The sequence below is a fragment of the Thunnus albacares genome, chromosome 24 (assembly GCF_914725855.1).
Source record: "Thunnus albacares chromosome 24, fThuAlb1.1, whole genome shotgun sequence".
NCBI classification, from domain to species: Eukaryota; Metazoa; Chordata; class Actinopteri; order Scombriformes; family Scombridae; genus Thunnus; species Thunnus albacares.
In genome coordinates, this window is record NC_058129.1 from 18301851 (window position 1) to 18317897 (window position 16047).

The 16047-nt window shown below is 42.5% G+C and overlaps 1 protein-coding gene across 4 annotated transcripts in view; it reads left to right on the plus strand.

The window, feature by feature from the left end:
* Window positions 1-16047, plus strand: part of LOC122976160 (CLIP-associating protein 1-B-like) — an 80943-nt gene that overhangs the window by 36539 nt on the left and 28357 nt on the right. For 2 of the 4 annotated variants that reach the window (XM_044344456.1, XM_044344457.1), the window contains exons 20-39: window positions 344-439; window positions 1002-1196; window positions 2083-2187; window positions 3800-3909; window positions 4059-4082; window positions 4644-4891; window positions 5412-5475; window positions 5768-5770; window positions 5941-6104; window positions 6883-7105; window positions 7287-7382; window positions 8856-9008; window positions 10823-10929; window positions 13102-13249; window positions 13345-13582; window positions 13693-13746; window positions 13895-14097; window positions 14192-14320; window positions 14408-14614; window positions 15148-15264. In XM_044344456.1, coding sequence (XP_044200391.1) covers window positions 344-439; window positions 1002-1196; window positions 2083-2187; window positions 3800-3909; window positions 4059-4082; window positions 4644-4891; window positions 5412-5475; window positions 5768-5770; window positions 5941-6104; window positions 6883-7105; window positions 7287-7382; window positions 8856-9008; window positions 10823-10929; window positions 13102-13249; window positions 13345-13582; window positions 13693-13746; window positions 13895-14097; window positions 14192-14320; window positions 14408-14614; window positions 15148-15264 — 2684 coding nt within the window. The remainder of the gene's footprint in view (window positions 1-343; window positions 440-1001; window positions 1197-2082; window positions 2188-3799; window positions 3910-4058; window positions 4083-4643; window positions 4892-5411; window positions 5476-5767; window positions 5771-5940; window positions 6105-6882; window positions 7106-7286; window positions 7383-8855; window positions 9009-10822; window positions 10930-13101; window positions 13250-13344; window positions 13583-13692; window positions 13747-13894; window positions 14098-14191; window positions 14321-14407; window positions 14615-15147; window positions 15265-16047) is intronic. The other 2 variants (XM_044344459.1, XM_044344458.1) reach the window with 2 other exon arrangements.

Genomic DNA, 16047 nt, shown 5'->3' on the forward strand with positions numbered 1-16047 from the left:
CAGTAAAAGTTTGCAATGTGACACCTTGAACATGTCTGAATAAAGAGAAATGACCTCTGCTCCGAATATGGAACCAGCTATCGTCAGGATTTAACTTTTCATATATTTTTGGTCTACTGTGGAGTCTTAGGACACAAAAAAGGTCAACTTTATACCTTTTGTAAGCCTTTTTCAGTGTTGCCTCCTTATTATCTCAATTCCACTGTTTCTGCATGACAGATGTCTAGAAAATGTCACCAGGAGTCTTCATATATTCAGCTTGATTGAACTCTGAAGTTGTCGTTCCTCTCTCTCATTCTTCCTTTTCTGTCCTTTTCTGTCTCTCGCCTCTCGTCTCTTTTAGGTCGAGTACGAACCCGGAGGACGAGTTCAGGAAATGGTCCGTCGGTGACAGACACCCGCGGTCGGAGTCGAGGGAAAGTCGTCTCTCAGTCTCAACGTGAGGAGCTTCTCCTTCTTCTCTATTTTGATTTCCGTGTAGAAGCTTTAATCCTCATATTTGTTATATTCGCTGCATCCTATAAATCAGAAATATTTTTCTTAAATGAACTACAACACTTGAGATGTTTGTCAGTTTGTTTGACAATTTTATTTACTTGTTTATTAATTTTTCTATTAATTATTTATATGTTTTTATTATGTTTTTTATTCTGCATTTTGGAACTGATCCATATTCTTTTTTTAATACTTCAGTTAAAGATATAAACAGGTTTTGCAATGTTTTCTTCTTAACAAAAGAACACATTTTGTCTAAACACAAGCAGCTGTATAAGAACTTAGTTTTCATTAAATACAGTCACATTTCAGTTGGTTTGTGATTGTTTTTGTATAATATTTTCTACATGAGCTTATTTACTGGTGTAATTATCATTATAATAAACAAAAAAACTAAAGATTTTCACCAAAAAAGAAGAAGAAATCATTCCAAAACGTTTCTGCAGAGATTCAAGCATTATTAAAACGATGAACTACTAAATAAAACCTCTCCGTCCATGTTTCAGCCGGCAGCAGGTCAGGTTCTCCGGGTCGACTGCTGAGCTCCACCTATGGCAGAGTCCCCAAGCCGACCATGGGCACCGCCGCCGCCGCCGCTTCCGCCAACAGCAACTCCGCCGGTCTGACCGACAAGAGCCGACCTCGAGGTCACCGCAGCCAGGGCTGCAGCCGAGAGACGAGCCCCACCAGATCAGGCATGGGTAAGGACCGCCATCCACCACAAAGCTGGAAAAAAAGGAGGAAATACTGAAATTTCAGGTCAAAGAAAAAGAATTAATCGGAAAAATACATTTGAACTGATGTCGTTGTCTAGAAATACAGACTTTTGCCAGGTTTTGTATTTGTATGGGAGAAATAGATCAAGTTGAAGCACTGAAAGAAGTTGCAGTCGATATGTTGAAGGGCTGAAAGGAGAGATTTAATGTCAGTTCAGCTGAAGCGTGAACATTGATAGTGTGAGTGCTAAAAGCGTTGAAAGTAAAACTATGAAAAACTGCTAAAAGCAAATAATTTGGCTATTTTCATTCCAAAAAAAGCAAAATTCATTTTTTATCTGGGTGACCAAGTCTCTTAAACCAGAATAATCAAATATAACATTTAAATTCAAGAAATAAAACAGTCAAATATGTCCAGATTGTTTTTCAATAGTCAGTTTTATATGTTTATTTGACTGCAATAGTTGCAGATTTGCTGGTTAATAAATTATCTCGAGCTACAACCTTTTACAGAAAAAAAAACACACACATGAAGAGCCGGTAAAGATGAAATAAGAGTTGCTGGTTGAAGGAATATTTGGATCAAACATCTTAAATGTGAGTTTGATCATTATTTCTTCTTCTTGCACAACATTTGCATGCAAACCTCACAAGACTCCCCCCATAGTCCTGGTTCTCGTTCCTTTTCCTCGTACTAATACTTACAGCCTCCCTGAGTCCTGTTCTCCTTTCTCTCCTCCTGCCTGACTAACCTTCTCTGCAGAGCTTCAGGTGTCTTCAGTGTCTGGCTGAACATGCTACAAGCTAAACTCTCCCCCCCCCCCCGCGCTGCTGTCTGTCTGTCTGTCTGTCTCTGCCTCGCCACCTCTAGCCCGGAGCCGAATCCCCCGACCGAGCATGAGTCAGGGCTGCAGCCGCGAAACCAGTCGCGAGAGCAGCCGTGACACCAGCCCCGCCAGGGGTTTCTCCCCCCTGGGTGAGTATGGTACCGAAGACCCCCTCCTCCCCCCCTTCTCTTTGCACGCCAGAGCTCGTACAGGGGAGTAAAAAAACATCTGGAAACTTGTTTTTGAAATCTTTAGGTGTCAAACTACCTTCACTACCTTTTTACCCTGCACACGTGTCTGCTTATATCACTGTTTTTCCTGCCTGATTCTCTGCATGTTCTGTATTTAAATGTCCACATTCTACTGTGATCTAATCTTTTAATTAAAATACATGCAAAGAAGAGTTTATAGAAAAGTTACTCGTTGTCTTTTTCTACTAGTTACAAATCAAAATTTGAATGATTAGGCAGGTGTTGGTTCATCAGTTAAGGTTATTATTATGATGATAAGAATAATAGTGTTATCTCCTGGTCTCTTACTGTGCGTCCTCCTCCAGCGACTCGCCGTCACTCCCGCTCAACCAGCGCCCTGCCCTCCGCAGAGTGCTACTCAGGTGACCAGAGAGATCTTCTCAGGAAGCAGATTCACTCAGTTAGCCAGATAAAATAAACAAAAATCTAAAAATTATCCCATAAAACCTTCCCTCTGTTGCTCCTGGAGGATTTAAACCATTTTAATTGATGTCCAGTTATCCGGCTAACTTGAGTTATTCTGCCTTGTGAAGCCTCTTCCTGCATGGCCGACGTCGACCTCCTGGCTCCGTCTCATGTGGTCAGAGTGGGAAATAATCACCAGCCGAATATGAATTTAGTCTGCAGCTTTTAAGTTTATCTCAGAACTCGGTGATGGAGTTTCCAGCTTCTGCTCACATAAAGGAGTCTGTTTCATCCACCTGCAGGAGGCGACACCAAACATCAGCTCAGTCTTCACAATCACACGACACGTTCATTGTTTTTGCTTCAAATCAAACCAGGAGGCTGTAAAACTGTGAAGATTTTTGCTTTTACCTAATTTTGTTCTGTTTTTGCAAAGCGGGATTTAAAATCAAACATTTTTGCATCTTGATGATGATTATTTTTTATGTGATGTTGCTGTTTTTAATTGTGTAATTTTTATTGGCAGTTGACTGGTTCAGTTTTTGTATTTTTTATGGTTTGTTTTTCTTTTTGTTAAAGAAAACTCTGGCTGCTCTCTGGCTGCTTACATTTGGACTTTATTTTTGCATTTTCATTGCCAAACATTTTATGGCTGTTTTGATTATTGCAGCACTGTTAACTGCTTTGAGTCGGAGCGAGTATAAAACAATTATGTTGCTCCCCAACATTGACAGCTGAGAAAATCTATTTTTGACATAATCTGTTGATTTAATTGGAAGTCTTTTAAAGTTTTTTAAAAATAGGATTTTCTACACTATTTTGGAACAAAGTCTAAACTAAACAATGACGTTAGATCTCCCATCTCACTCAATCTGAGCCTGTTTGAACTGGTTCTGGTCCCAGAATCCACAAAAAAACTGAACCAAGACTTTCTTCACTCTTTGATAAAATCTCAGTGTATTAAACTGATAAAAAGAAATCCCTGTAAAGATGTGAAGAATGCGTTGGTCCATTTAAACTGCAGGTTAACAAACTGCACAGTGTCATTTCATCCTGATAACACTCCTCTTGACCTGCTTAACGTGTCGGACTCTTTCTCTCTCAGACCGGCTGTCCCATCAGGCTCGGATCTCGGCCTCCGTCAACGCCATGAGAATCCTCAACACCGGCACCGAGGTCGAAGCTGCCGTCGCCGACGCTCTGGTAGGAGCTGAAGTAAAAAAAATTCTATTTTTTATTGACAAAAATATTATCTTTGAATATCAATAAAGAATGACAGATTTGTTGATTGGTGTCGTCAGAGCTCATACAATCCTGCAGTAATTTCCTCTGTGCTCTTTCTTCCTGGACTTTGTAAACTTCAGCTCTTAGGAGACTCGAGGAGTAAGGTACAAACGAATCTCATCCGCCTCAGAGATGACCCATTCTGTCACTGCATGCAGAGCATGAGCATTAAACATGTTAAACACGGAGCTAACGCTAAGAGTGAGCAGCCTGAGATGTTTACTGAAGGAAACTTAGAATCCAAACTGGAATCCAACCATTTATTCTCCAGTTGAAGGATCATCCGTCTAATCACGACTTCTGCTAAAAGTTTTTCTAACATCATCCTTTTGAGACTAAAAGTGAAACGTTTCCCCGTGTGACAGTAATCCATCACATCAGTCTGGCTGTTGTAGTTAATTTGTCTCATTATGGAAACATGTTGTCATGAGGTGAAAGGTAAAGAATGTCGAGTGTTCGCTGCTTCCAACCAGCAAAATAATAACCTCCTCCATCTCTCATCACCGGAAACCTGCATGAGTCTGACTCTGTAGCTGCATGTTAGATCTTTAAACATTAGTCGTAGTGTTTGACGTCTGAAAGCATGATGCTGTAGACACAGAAAGAAAGCGTGATGATGTTAACTTTCACGCCTGACACGCCGTCGTCTCTCCTCTTTCACCCAGCGGAGGCCGGTGAGGCGGCGCTTCGAGTCTCCTGGCATGTACTCGGACGACGACGCCAACAGCGACGCCTCCAGCGCCTGCTCGGAACGCTCGTACAGCTCGCGCAACGGCGGCATGGCGCCGCACTACCTGCGTCAGACGGAGGACGTGGCGGAGGTGCTGAATCACTGCGCCAGCGCCAACTGGTCTGAGAGGAAGGAGGGACTGCTGGGACTGCAGAACCTGCTCAAGAGCCAGAGGATGCTCAGGTAGGTCATACTCTAGTTCATAGTTTCTGCAGATCCTTAAAGATGATTTGATTTTGCAATTTATGGCGTGAAAATGTCCTCATGTGTCCTAACATGGAGACTTAAGAAGGGGGAATAAATGTCGATATGGGGGCGGATGTCTGTGTATAAATACTTTGCCTTAAACTCCACTTTTTAAAATAGAAGAAGATGTTTTCTGTCTTTTGATTTAAGGGCAAACGCAAATAAAAAACCCTTAAATATCGTTGCTTCAACTCTTTGTGTCATGGAACCTGCGTATTTCTCAATCTGATGTGTTAAAAAGATATAAAGTAGGATAAATGTAGTTGATACAGATCGATTTTGTCTCTTTTTGCAGCCCCAATTAACCAATTAGCTGCAAATTCACTGGTCCTATAGCTTTAAACTCCCTACAGATTAAAAGGGAGCGTTGATGTAAATTGAGAGCTGGGGATTATTATGAGAGGCTTGAATACTGGCATCAAATGATACATGTGCTCCTTGTTTTTCTGTCTGTCAGTCGTGTGGAGCTGAAGAGGCTTTGTGAGATCTTCACCAGGATGTTTGCAGACCCTCACAGCAAGGTGAGAGCCAGCTGAGCTTCTACTGCATGATTCACAACACACAAAAAAAAAAGGATTTACAACAAGTAAAAACTTCCCTTACAGAGATTAATAACTATTACAACAATCTCATAATCCAAATTAAATCTCCTTTGCTGGTAAAACAGTGAAAGCAGTTTTCAGACTTTTGTATTTATTAACTCCTGCAGCTGTTGGATGGTTTGATGAGTCAGAACTAACTGAAGGTCAAACTAACAGTGTGCGTTTTTTGTTGCATGCCTCCTCGCTGCTGCTGGACTCTAACAAACACCAGAGAGTAAGTGTTTACTCACCTTCTGATAAAACCTGCTGCTCAGTTTTGTAACAGTTTATTACGACTGCTCTTGTGTGTTTTTACTCATCTGGATTACGACACAAACATTGGTACACGAACACCAAACAATTTTCCTGCTTTTCTTTCCTCTTCCTTCCTCTCCGTCTCTGCAGGTCTTCAGCATGTTTCTGGAGACTCTGGTGGACTTCATCACGCTGCACAGGGACGACCTGCAGGACTGGCTCTTCGTCCTGCTCACCCAGCTGCTGAAGAAGATGGGGGCCGACCTGCTGGGCTCCGTCCAAGCCAAAGTCCAGAAGGCCCTGGACGTCACCAGGTTAGCAGCAGTCCCAACGGCTCAGGATTCAGTAGCGAAACAGAGACAAATACACTTTATACACTTATTATTGGAGATATATTTTGCTTTTTTTTCAAATACCAAAACTAAGAAAATCCAGCATACCTCCTTAAACAAGGCGTCTTTATCTGGATTGAAAAAAATACAGTATTATGATAATTTTTGTTGTATCTTGCACCTTTTTCAGTGTTGCCAACTTAGCCACTTTCTTGCTAGATAACTTTTAAGACCTCATCAGCCACTTCTGCAACTTTCCCCCCCCAAAAACGACAAATCGAGCGACTTCTCTCCCTGAAAGTAGTCACTAGTGTTCAGTCGGTGCGGCAGAGAAGCAGCAGATTCATTCGACCAATGAGCTGTGATAATGGGTACCTAACGACCAATCACTGATCAGCATTGTTTGTCCGGGAAACTTTCTTTTGTTTTTATTTTGAACAATTTAACTTGACTCAAGTTGTTTAAATTAGTGAGTTTTCCAATTTGACTTAACTTTATTTACTTTGGTTTTTTTAAAATGTTGTATATATGTTGTTACATCATGATGTCACATATATGCAAATTAGTGCGTGACATCATCTAGCGATACTTTCTTTCAACTGGAAATAGTTGGCACTGCCCCTTTTTAAGAAATTACTCCTACAGATGTTTGGTTTTTCTTTTGGAGATATTTAATTGTATTAATCAGGATCAAAATCGCTGATACAGATGAATTAAAACATGACATCACAAACAGCTGCAACACTCTGTCTGTCTGCAGAGAGTCCTTCCCGTACGAGCAGCAGTTCAACATCCTGATGCGTTTCATCGTGGATCAGACGCAGACGCCCAACCTGAAGGTGAAGGTGGCCATCCTGCGCTACATCGAGGCGCTGGCCCGCCAGATGGACCCGGCCGACTTCGTCAACTCCAGCGAGACGCGCCTCGCCGTCTCACGCATCATCACCTGGACCACCGAGCCCAAGAGCTCCGACGTCCGCAAGGTAGGAGAGAGGATTCAGTCGGTTCAGCCGCCACCATCTTCCTCCCTTCACAGACCTCCCTTTTTTCATTTCTTTTAAAATATTTATGTTTCTTTATCTTGCAAGTTTAGTTCTGTTCTTTTTTTGTTTTCACTTTTTTTTTTTTTTTTTCCGTCATTTTCTTCGTTCATCAAACCCCCAGACCCTTCATAACTGGGCAGGGGAGGATTTCTCAGGCCGACCCAGCACCGTGGCCTCTCTGCCTGGGGAGGGCAACCTGGAGGAGAGGTGCAAGCAGGTAGAATCTCCATAAAACAGCATGACTGAGTATAAATATAACCTCCTCTAACAGCCGGGCAGCAGCCGTCAGTCTGCACACCCGGATGTGAAAAACGCTCTAAACAACAACCTGCGGACAGCGGACGAGTTGTCTGAAAGCTTTTTAACACTAACGGCTCTTAAACGTACTGATTCCAGCAGTGAAAATCATGTTGAATTCAGTAAATATACAGATTAAACCTGGTCTGGTTGTAAGTTTTTAAACTCGTCTGGGTGCATGAGCTGCTGATGACGCAGAGTTTAATCAGTGCAGTTTTTAACTCTGACACTAACAGCGCCGACGTAACAAACATGACGTTTCTTTTCCAGCAACTTCTGCATGAACTGTGCAGGTTTATTTGTTTTCAGTTTGTTTTTTTTAAGTCTCGATGCATCTGAATGATCCTGAAGACGACTCGGACGGGGAAACCGCCATTTTTCCAGCTTTTGCTTAATTTTAATTTTGCCTTGAATGGAAGCGCTGCATGTTTACCGCAACAAACGTCTTTGAAATGTTTCAATACGAGTGCAAATGCAATACATGTGTTTTTGATACTGATACTAAAACTTTGCATTATTTAGATGACCACAGTTCTCTGAGTGACAGTCTCACGTTGGGAACATTTCCAGCTTGACTTCAACAGACGCTCATGTTGCTTTATGCCAAATAGGATTGGTTGTAACTAAATACATCACTGGCAGACCCTCCTTCCTTCCTTCTACCTATAAACTGGGGAAAAGAACTTCTGCTTATAGCGATGAAAAGGTTTTTGAATGTTGGTGTCAGCTAGAAAAGAAATGATTGTTTTAAATCCTTATTTGGAAAAAGATCAACATAATTCTCATTTTTCATTTAACAAAAGAAGCCAAAGTTTTTAATTGTTAAATGTTGCTGCACAAGAACTTTTCCAGAATATGTAAGAGTCTAAAACTTTTTAATTTAAATCAGGAAGTCTTTGGTCAAACAATAAGTAAACAAGAGCGTGAATCTGACCAGATATTTGATGCCAACGCCGCTCTTAATAAAACATTACGACTCATATTCAGCTGTCATTACTTATACTCTTGTTTTAGGAATTATCTGAGAAGTAAGGCAGCCAAGGAAATTCATGAAACGTGTTGATTTATTTTGTCCTTGATATAAGAAGATCAAATTTTTAGTTCTCTGTAATAGAAAACAGTGCTTAAGATGGTGATTTTCTGCCGTAACATTAGACATTTATCTTGTTTTTCGTGCTCTGAGTAGCAGGTTACAGTTCTGAGCAGTAAAAATGTTTAAACTTCATGTGAAAGCGTTAGACGCTTCAAACAAGCTTTGCAGCAGCAGAGAGAGTTCCCCTGCTTTTTATTGGAAGCCGGACAAGATTTTAGTGATCAATATAGTGATATTTGTGTGTGTGTGTGTGTGTGTGTGTGTGTGTGTGTGTGTGTGTGTGTGTGTGTGTGCGTGCAGGCGGCTCAGGTGGTGCTGATCGCCCTGTTCGAGCTGAACACGCCGGAGTTCACCATGCTGCTGGGCGCTCTGCCCAAAACCTTCCAAGACGGGACCACCAAGCTGCTGCACAACCACCTGAGGAACGCCAGCGCCAACAGCGGCATCGGCATGGTAACACACACACACACACACTCACACTCATACACACACACACATACACACACACACACACACACTCACACACCTGTAAAGCAGTTATTGATTGATAACTGTAGAGCACATTTTAACTCAAAACATAAATTCCTGCCCAGATAAATCACATCTGTTCCTGCTGTACTCAATATATTACACTTGTTATACTAGAAGTGCTACAGAATTTGAATAATTGATGTGATTAATTCAGTAAAGAAGTATTTGAATATTGTTTACATTTGTATTTTCTCCATTTTAGTCGCTGCTCCACACACTGCTGGTAGAGAAAATAGTGTCAAAAGAATCCTGCAGTGCTGCTCTTCATTATTTTTTAAATAAGAGAGATTACTCGCTTGTGTTTTTTTAAAAAAACTAATCAAGTAATGAACAAGCAATTACCACAATCCAATCACAAATCTAGTGTGTAGAAATTAGGGCTGTAGTCGACCGGTCGATTAGTTGGTCGATATGCTCTCGTCCGACTAAATTCTCATTGGTCGAATAATCTCCGTGTTATTTTCATAAGGAGAAAAGTGCTACATCAACAGCTTTCCAGGATTAATCCATTATTTCCTGCGGCGGGAGGGACAGACTAACAAATTACCTGTGAAAACAACGGGGGTGTATTCAAAACACCCCCGTTGTTTTCACAACTTTGAACTCGCCCAACCTGATGGAGACTGCTGGGTTTAACTGTACTCAACGTTTACTCAACGTTCACTCAACGGTTACTGAATCTGTGTTCCTCCATAATGACACAACGAGAACCCCCGCCAGGCCAAAAAATTTTTTTTTTAATATTTGATAGCGTTTGGGAGTCTCTGAGCAGCGCTGTTCTGGTACGTGAGTCAACCTCTGTCGTTGCCTGGGAAACCACTGGTCGCGCGGCTCCGTTAAGGAGCATGTTAGCGTAGCGAGCGGGAAAGAGCGAGTAGAAGTGACGATGGATACGAGCGGAGCAGAGGAAAAGGTTAGTAGTAAGTTGTCAGTCTGGCAGTAAATATACAGCACAGACTACAGTGTGTCAGTTAATAAATGCTAAAAAAGTCACGTCTGTTGTTTCCCCAAATGCTGGAGACGTGAAGGAGGTTAGCTCCAAAGTTAGCAACGATGGGTTAGCTTAGCCTGAAGACGCTAAACAGAGAAATACAGAACAGAGAAATGTGTGGCTGCTGAGTTTACTGTGCACTCTGTCCCGTTACATCCTCCCCGCGGGCGCTACTAATCAATTAGTTGAAGATTATGTACGATTATAGTCGACCAAGATTGTCTTTGGTTGACTACAGCAAGAAATAGAAATAAGGATTTTCACTGCTGACTTAACTTCAAACTGCTCAAATATTAAATAAAAATAAAATGTTATTGATGCCCAAGATTCTGAACTGCACCATTGCTTCCTGTTTTCCAAACCCGTCACAGGCTTTCCACATAAAACTGTAACTCTAGTAATTAATGAACAGCTACTAACTACAGCTGTTGTTGATGTAGTGTAGTAAAACTATAATATTACCCTCTAAAATAAACTCACAGCAGAAAATCTGCCTCTAATCAAATCTTTTCTTATTCTTGTAAACTAATAAAAACACTCATATTTAAATATAAATATAATTTGTCTTGATTCTAGTGTTGATTTATTCTTTCTTTGTCCTTGTTTTGTGTCTGAAACCTCCTCAAAAACAATAATAAACATAATAAACAACATGTCAGTGTTACATTTGCTACAGTTCAGAAGAGATTTCCAGATGTTTTGGCAGTGTGTCTTTAAGTCCAGCTGTGTTTTTGTCACCACGCAGGCATCTCCCAGTAACTCAGCGGGTCGAACGCCTCCGCGACAGCCCAGCAGCCGCAGCAGCCCGCTGACCTCTCCCACCAACTGCTCCCATGGAGGCCTTTCACCCAGGTACGTTACAGCGACGCCCCCGCCCACCGCCGCCACGCCGCACCTGGAGACAACATCATTTCCACCATCGTTTGAACATTTTCAAGCATCAGTAGTTTGTGCTGTATTGATTTAGCTGATGTATATACTCGTGCATCCTTGTTCACGATACAAATAAAACAGGGACCTACTTGTAAAACATGGCGCCATAGTGCTACTAAAGGTCAAAAACGCCACCGGGTGACCTTAAATGATAAAGATTCTCCATGTTGTGTATCAGGAATGAAAAAGCAAATAGTTTTCAGGCATTTGATGACATCAGAAGGGATAAATGAGACGTGTCCCTGCTTATTTTAAACCCTTTGAAGGTCTTGATTTAATTCTCGAGGATTTCAGTGATATTTTTAGGGTTGAAAATAACCGACAGACATTACCGTCATTCACAGGATCAATCCTGTTCTAACAACCTGGGATTCATCGACTCCTGTAAGCAGGAGACAGAAGAGTATTTCTCATGTTACGACACGGTGTCTCCAGTCTGAACTCCAGCATGTGACGCTTCACCTTAAATGATCTTCTGCTAATAACCTTCGTAGTGCAAACAGTGCTGACCGTCCACTCGTTCTAACACTGACTGAGAACAGTGCTGCTCCTTATTTCCCCCCCACTTTTCTCACATCTCTATCTTCTCTCTGCGCTTCCTCCTCCTCTTCCTCCTCCTCTTCCTCCCTCTCTCTCTCCTCCCCGGCTGGTCGCAGTCGGCTGTTGGGTTGGAGTGCAGACGGGCTCTCCAAGTTCCCTCCTCCACCTTTTCCCTCCCCTCATCCTGTTCCCACTGCCCACTCCTCCCTCAAGGCCCTGCGGCGTGCTTACTCACCCAGGTAACCCCACCCCCCTCTTCCTCCTCCTCCTCCTCCTCTTCCTCGTACGGGGTTTCACAGTAAGAAGTCTGAGCAACATTCATGTAGTTTAAGGTTTATGCAACATGATACAAGTTTTAATGTTTTCTTATTTAAATTAAACTTTAAAAAAATGTTCCAGCCCCGACGTTGTGCTGTTTTTATTTAGATGAACCTTTAAGTTTGTTTCAGAAGTTGATTTTTTTTAATAAAAAAATTAGAAAAATATTTAATGTGAGGGTGCTGTAAATAAATTACTACACTTCAGCTCTTTAAAAGTTCAATTCTTTAAATCATCAGTTGATTTTCAGCCTCGTTTTCTGGAGGAAATACTGTGAAACCCTAAAATCTCTCGAGTCAACAACAAGTCTGTCGTCACTTCTGCTTCGCTGCAGCGGTTTGTGGCTCCATCTGCTCAAAAATGTCTCGTTCACTCGTCTGTTTGTTTGGGTTCAGTTTTTTTTGTTGTTGTTGTTTTTTTTGCTCTGTTAAAGGTTTCAGGTGAGGAAATGTTTAAGATGTCTCTGTGCTCGACTCACCTGTTTGTCTCTACCCTGCGTCAGTTTGTCAACATGCACGGCTATGCACGTGCACTATAACGTACTGTAATATATCATGATGCACAATAAAGTGGACTGTTGTTTCCTAGTCATGGACAAAATCTGTTTGGATACAAGACAGATATCTGAACCCCTCACTGATCGTTTATAGTCTTCAAAATCAGGAAAAGTTCAGGTAAATAAATGTGGTTTCATTGCATTATGTGATGGTGATTATAACAGTTAAATTCCTGTCAGTTCTTGGGTAGAATCATTAATACGGATCAAAATCTTCTAATGAGTGATGTTTTAAATTCTGGTAAAGTTTCAAGCTTTTCTTTTTGTTGAATTTTGGGACCAAAAACTGAAATATAAAGCAAAGCACAAGATGTTTCTAAACTACAGAAACGATCGTGTTCGGTCCATGTCTAGGAAAGTGTCCTCAGTCATTGCAGTGCTGATCCACGACCGCCGGATGACTTTTACTCTGAAGTCTGAGGTGATCTTGAATCAGCTTTTAGAGTAAAAATGTGGAAGGAACAGGAGAACCACAGAAGGTTCCTTTTGAAAAATCTGTCCTGAAGACTTGAAGAAGAATTTCTCTTTCAAAGAAACTTCAAGGATTATTTTAGTCAAAAAAAAAACCACATCGACAGATTGTTTCCTTCAGATGTTAGAAGATGAAACCAGCTCTCTATCATGTGATTATTTATACGTTCCAACCAACCAGCTCGTCTCCTTCTCCCACGCTGCAGCATGCTGGAGTACGACAGCGAGAACCTGAACTCGGAGGAGATCTACAGCTCTCTGCGCGGCGTCACCGAGGCCATCCAGAACTTCAGCTTCCGCAGCCAAGAGGACCTGATGGAGCCGCTGAGACGGGACGGCAAGAGGGACGGCACGGTGAGGAGAAAGACTACGTCCGGTTATGATGTTTATGATGATTAGATGTGGGAACGTCAGAAGTAAAGTGACCTGTTTCCTCTGATGTTCTTCAGTCTGGAGTCGGGGCGTCCTCGGACTCCGACCCTCGGCTCAGCGGTGACGTGGTGGAGGGCGGACGCACGGCTCTGGACAACAAGACGTCGCTGCTCAACACGCCTTCGCCGCGTTCCTTTGCCGGCCCGCGCTTCAGAGACTACAACCCGTACAACTACACCGACAGCATCAGCACGCTGGATAAAGCAACGCTGAAGGAGGCGCTGTACGAGGACGCCGTGGAGCAGCTGCGAGAAGGTGAAGAACAGTCACACCTGAGCTTTCTTCTCTTTGATCTGAAGGGTTTAGTTTGTCATGTCGTGACTTTAAACTGAAATATTTTATCTCTTTCCTGTCGTCCTTCGCAGGCCGCCGACAGGAAAGTGTTGAAAACAAGATCCTGAGCCCCAGAGCCTTCCCAGGTAAACACGTGATGTTTTACTGAAGCTGAAACTTTAAGAGATGCAACTGTCACATCTCCAGGATCACAATGATGAAACTAGAACCATAAACCTCTTCACCTGATCAATAGAAACGTGATATAACAGAGCTTTTACCCTCCACCTGCAGCCGGTCCCGCCGAGCAGCTGGAGCTGGTCGGGGAGCTGCTGAAGGAGCTTTCCCAGAGCCAGGCGGCGGAGCAGGGCCCCGAGGAGCGACGGGGGACCCTGCTGGAGCTGCTGAAGGTGGCCCGAGAGGACAGCCTGGTGGTGTGGGAGGAACACTTCAAGACGATGCTGCTGCTGCTGCTCGAGACGCTGGGAGACAAAGATGTGAGGACATGAAGCCTCCGTCCGTGTCTGTTTAGATTCTCTTTCATCCTCTGTTGGCGACTTTCTGACCCGATCTGACTCTCTTCTCTCTCAGCACACGATCCGGGCGCTGGCCCTGCGAGTCCTGAAGGAGATCCTGAGGAACCAGCCGGCTCGCTTCAAGAACTACGCCGAGCTCACCATCATGAAGACGCTGGAGGCCCACAAAGACTCGCACAAGGAGGTGAGGAACTCGTGCAGAACACCACTCGCATCGTCGTAAGAGTTCTGTTATTTCACGCCCTCTTCCTCCCTCTTCCTCCCTCTGAAGGTGGTGCGGGCGGCGGAGGAGGCGGCCTCCACTCTGGCGGGCTCCATCCACCCGGATCAGTGCATCAAGGTCCTCTGTCCCATCGTGCAGACGGCCGACTACCCCATCAATCTGGCCGCCATCAAGATGCAGACGAGGGCCATCGAACGCATCACCAAGGAGCCGCTGCATCAGCTGCTGCCCGACATCATACCGGGACTCCTGCAGGTGAGACGTGGACCACAGCTGCAGACTAATCAGTCAAAGGGACAAAAAACACTTAAAACTTAAAAAATTCTTTCTTTATGTTTGTTTCTCTTAAGAAAAAGCACAGCAATCAAAGAATATGAACAATGAATCTTTCTTTGTATCTTTACTAGTTGCAGACATCAAAAACTATTAAATATTTTTATTTTCACACAATCTTTATTGGATTATTGTCTCAGATTTGATTTTCTGACATCAAAAGAGGAGTTATTGGCTGGTGTTTGGTGTTTATTTTGTCATGTGACATAAAAGAAGCAGAAAAAGAGGCATCTCACTGCTACAAGATGCACAAGTCTGGCTTAAAATTGTACTAATTGTTCATTTGTAGATATTTTAGTGCTATTAATCAGTTAACAGAACAGACATCTGTCCTGTCTGTAACCACAGAGCTTTAACAGCATCTCTTCTGTGCACTAATGAGTCATGAAAGTCGTCCACTGTCGCCGCAGTTTGTCTCTTTTAAGTGTTTCATTCGGTGTCGTCTGCCGTTGCAGGGCTACGACAACACGGAGAGCAGCGTGAGGAAGGCCAGCGTCTTCTGCCTGGTGGCCATCTACGCTGTGATTGGAGAGGAGCTGAAGCCTTACCTGGCTCAGCTGACCGGCAGCAAGGTACCTTCACTTCAGAAGCTTTCAGAGATTATACTTGCTTAAAATCTGAGTGCAAACTTTAACAGCAATCATTGTGTCTTTAACTTATCTAAGTTTTAACCAGTTATAAAGAAGAAAGAAAGATGTCATTTTAAGTCATTTTACAGCAGCTGCAGACAGTGGAAAGTGGTGCAGCTGTACAGTATATATTCATTTTGAAAATATGTGACATCTTGTCGGTAGGTCAGATAAACTGCCTGAACTCAAAAATCTATTTCACAACGTCAATATATAAGTTTTATTTATTCAGGAAGTCTCATCAAGCTTCATATCTCCTCTGCTAGAGAGTCCTGAGACCAACACAACGAGACACAGACACTAAACAATCACAAATATTAGTAAGGTGCAATTTGCTGGAAACCAGTCTTCACCAGTACAGAGTTAATATGACTTTGACCTCCAATCGAGGGCACACCAATAAAAAAAAAAACAGTGAAATTGACTAGATTAGAAATATTAGTACCCATTAAGAAATCCTTGAAGGGGACATATTCTGCTTTTTGTAGTTTTTTGTTATTTATATATTGTCATGATGTCACTTCCTTAAAGAGACAGGAGCTAAAACAGACAGAGGCTGAACTGAGCGGCTGCGTAAAGGGTCAGAATAAGATAAATAAGGAGTTTTTAACTGGAAATCATGCAAAGATATTCCAGTAGAGTCCCAGAATATGAGAATAGAGCTGGAAATATGTAGAATATTTCTCCTTTAACTGTGTTTTGCGCAATAAAATCATAAAAAGACAC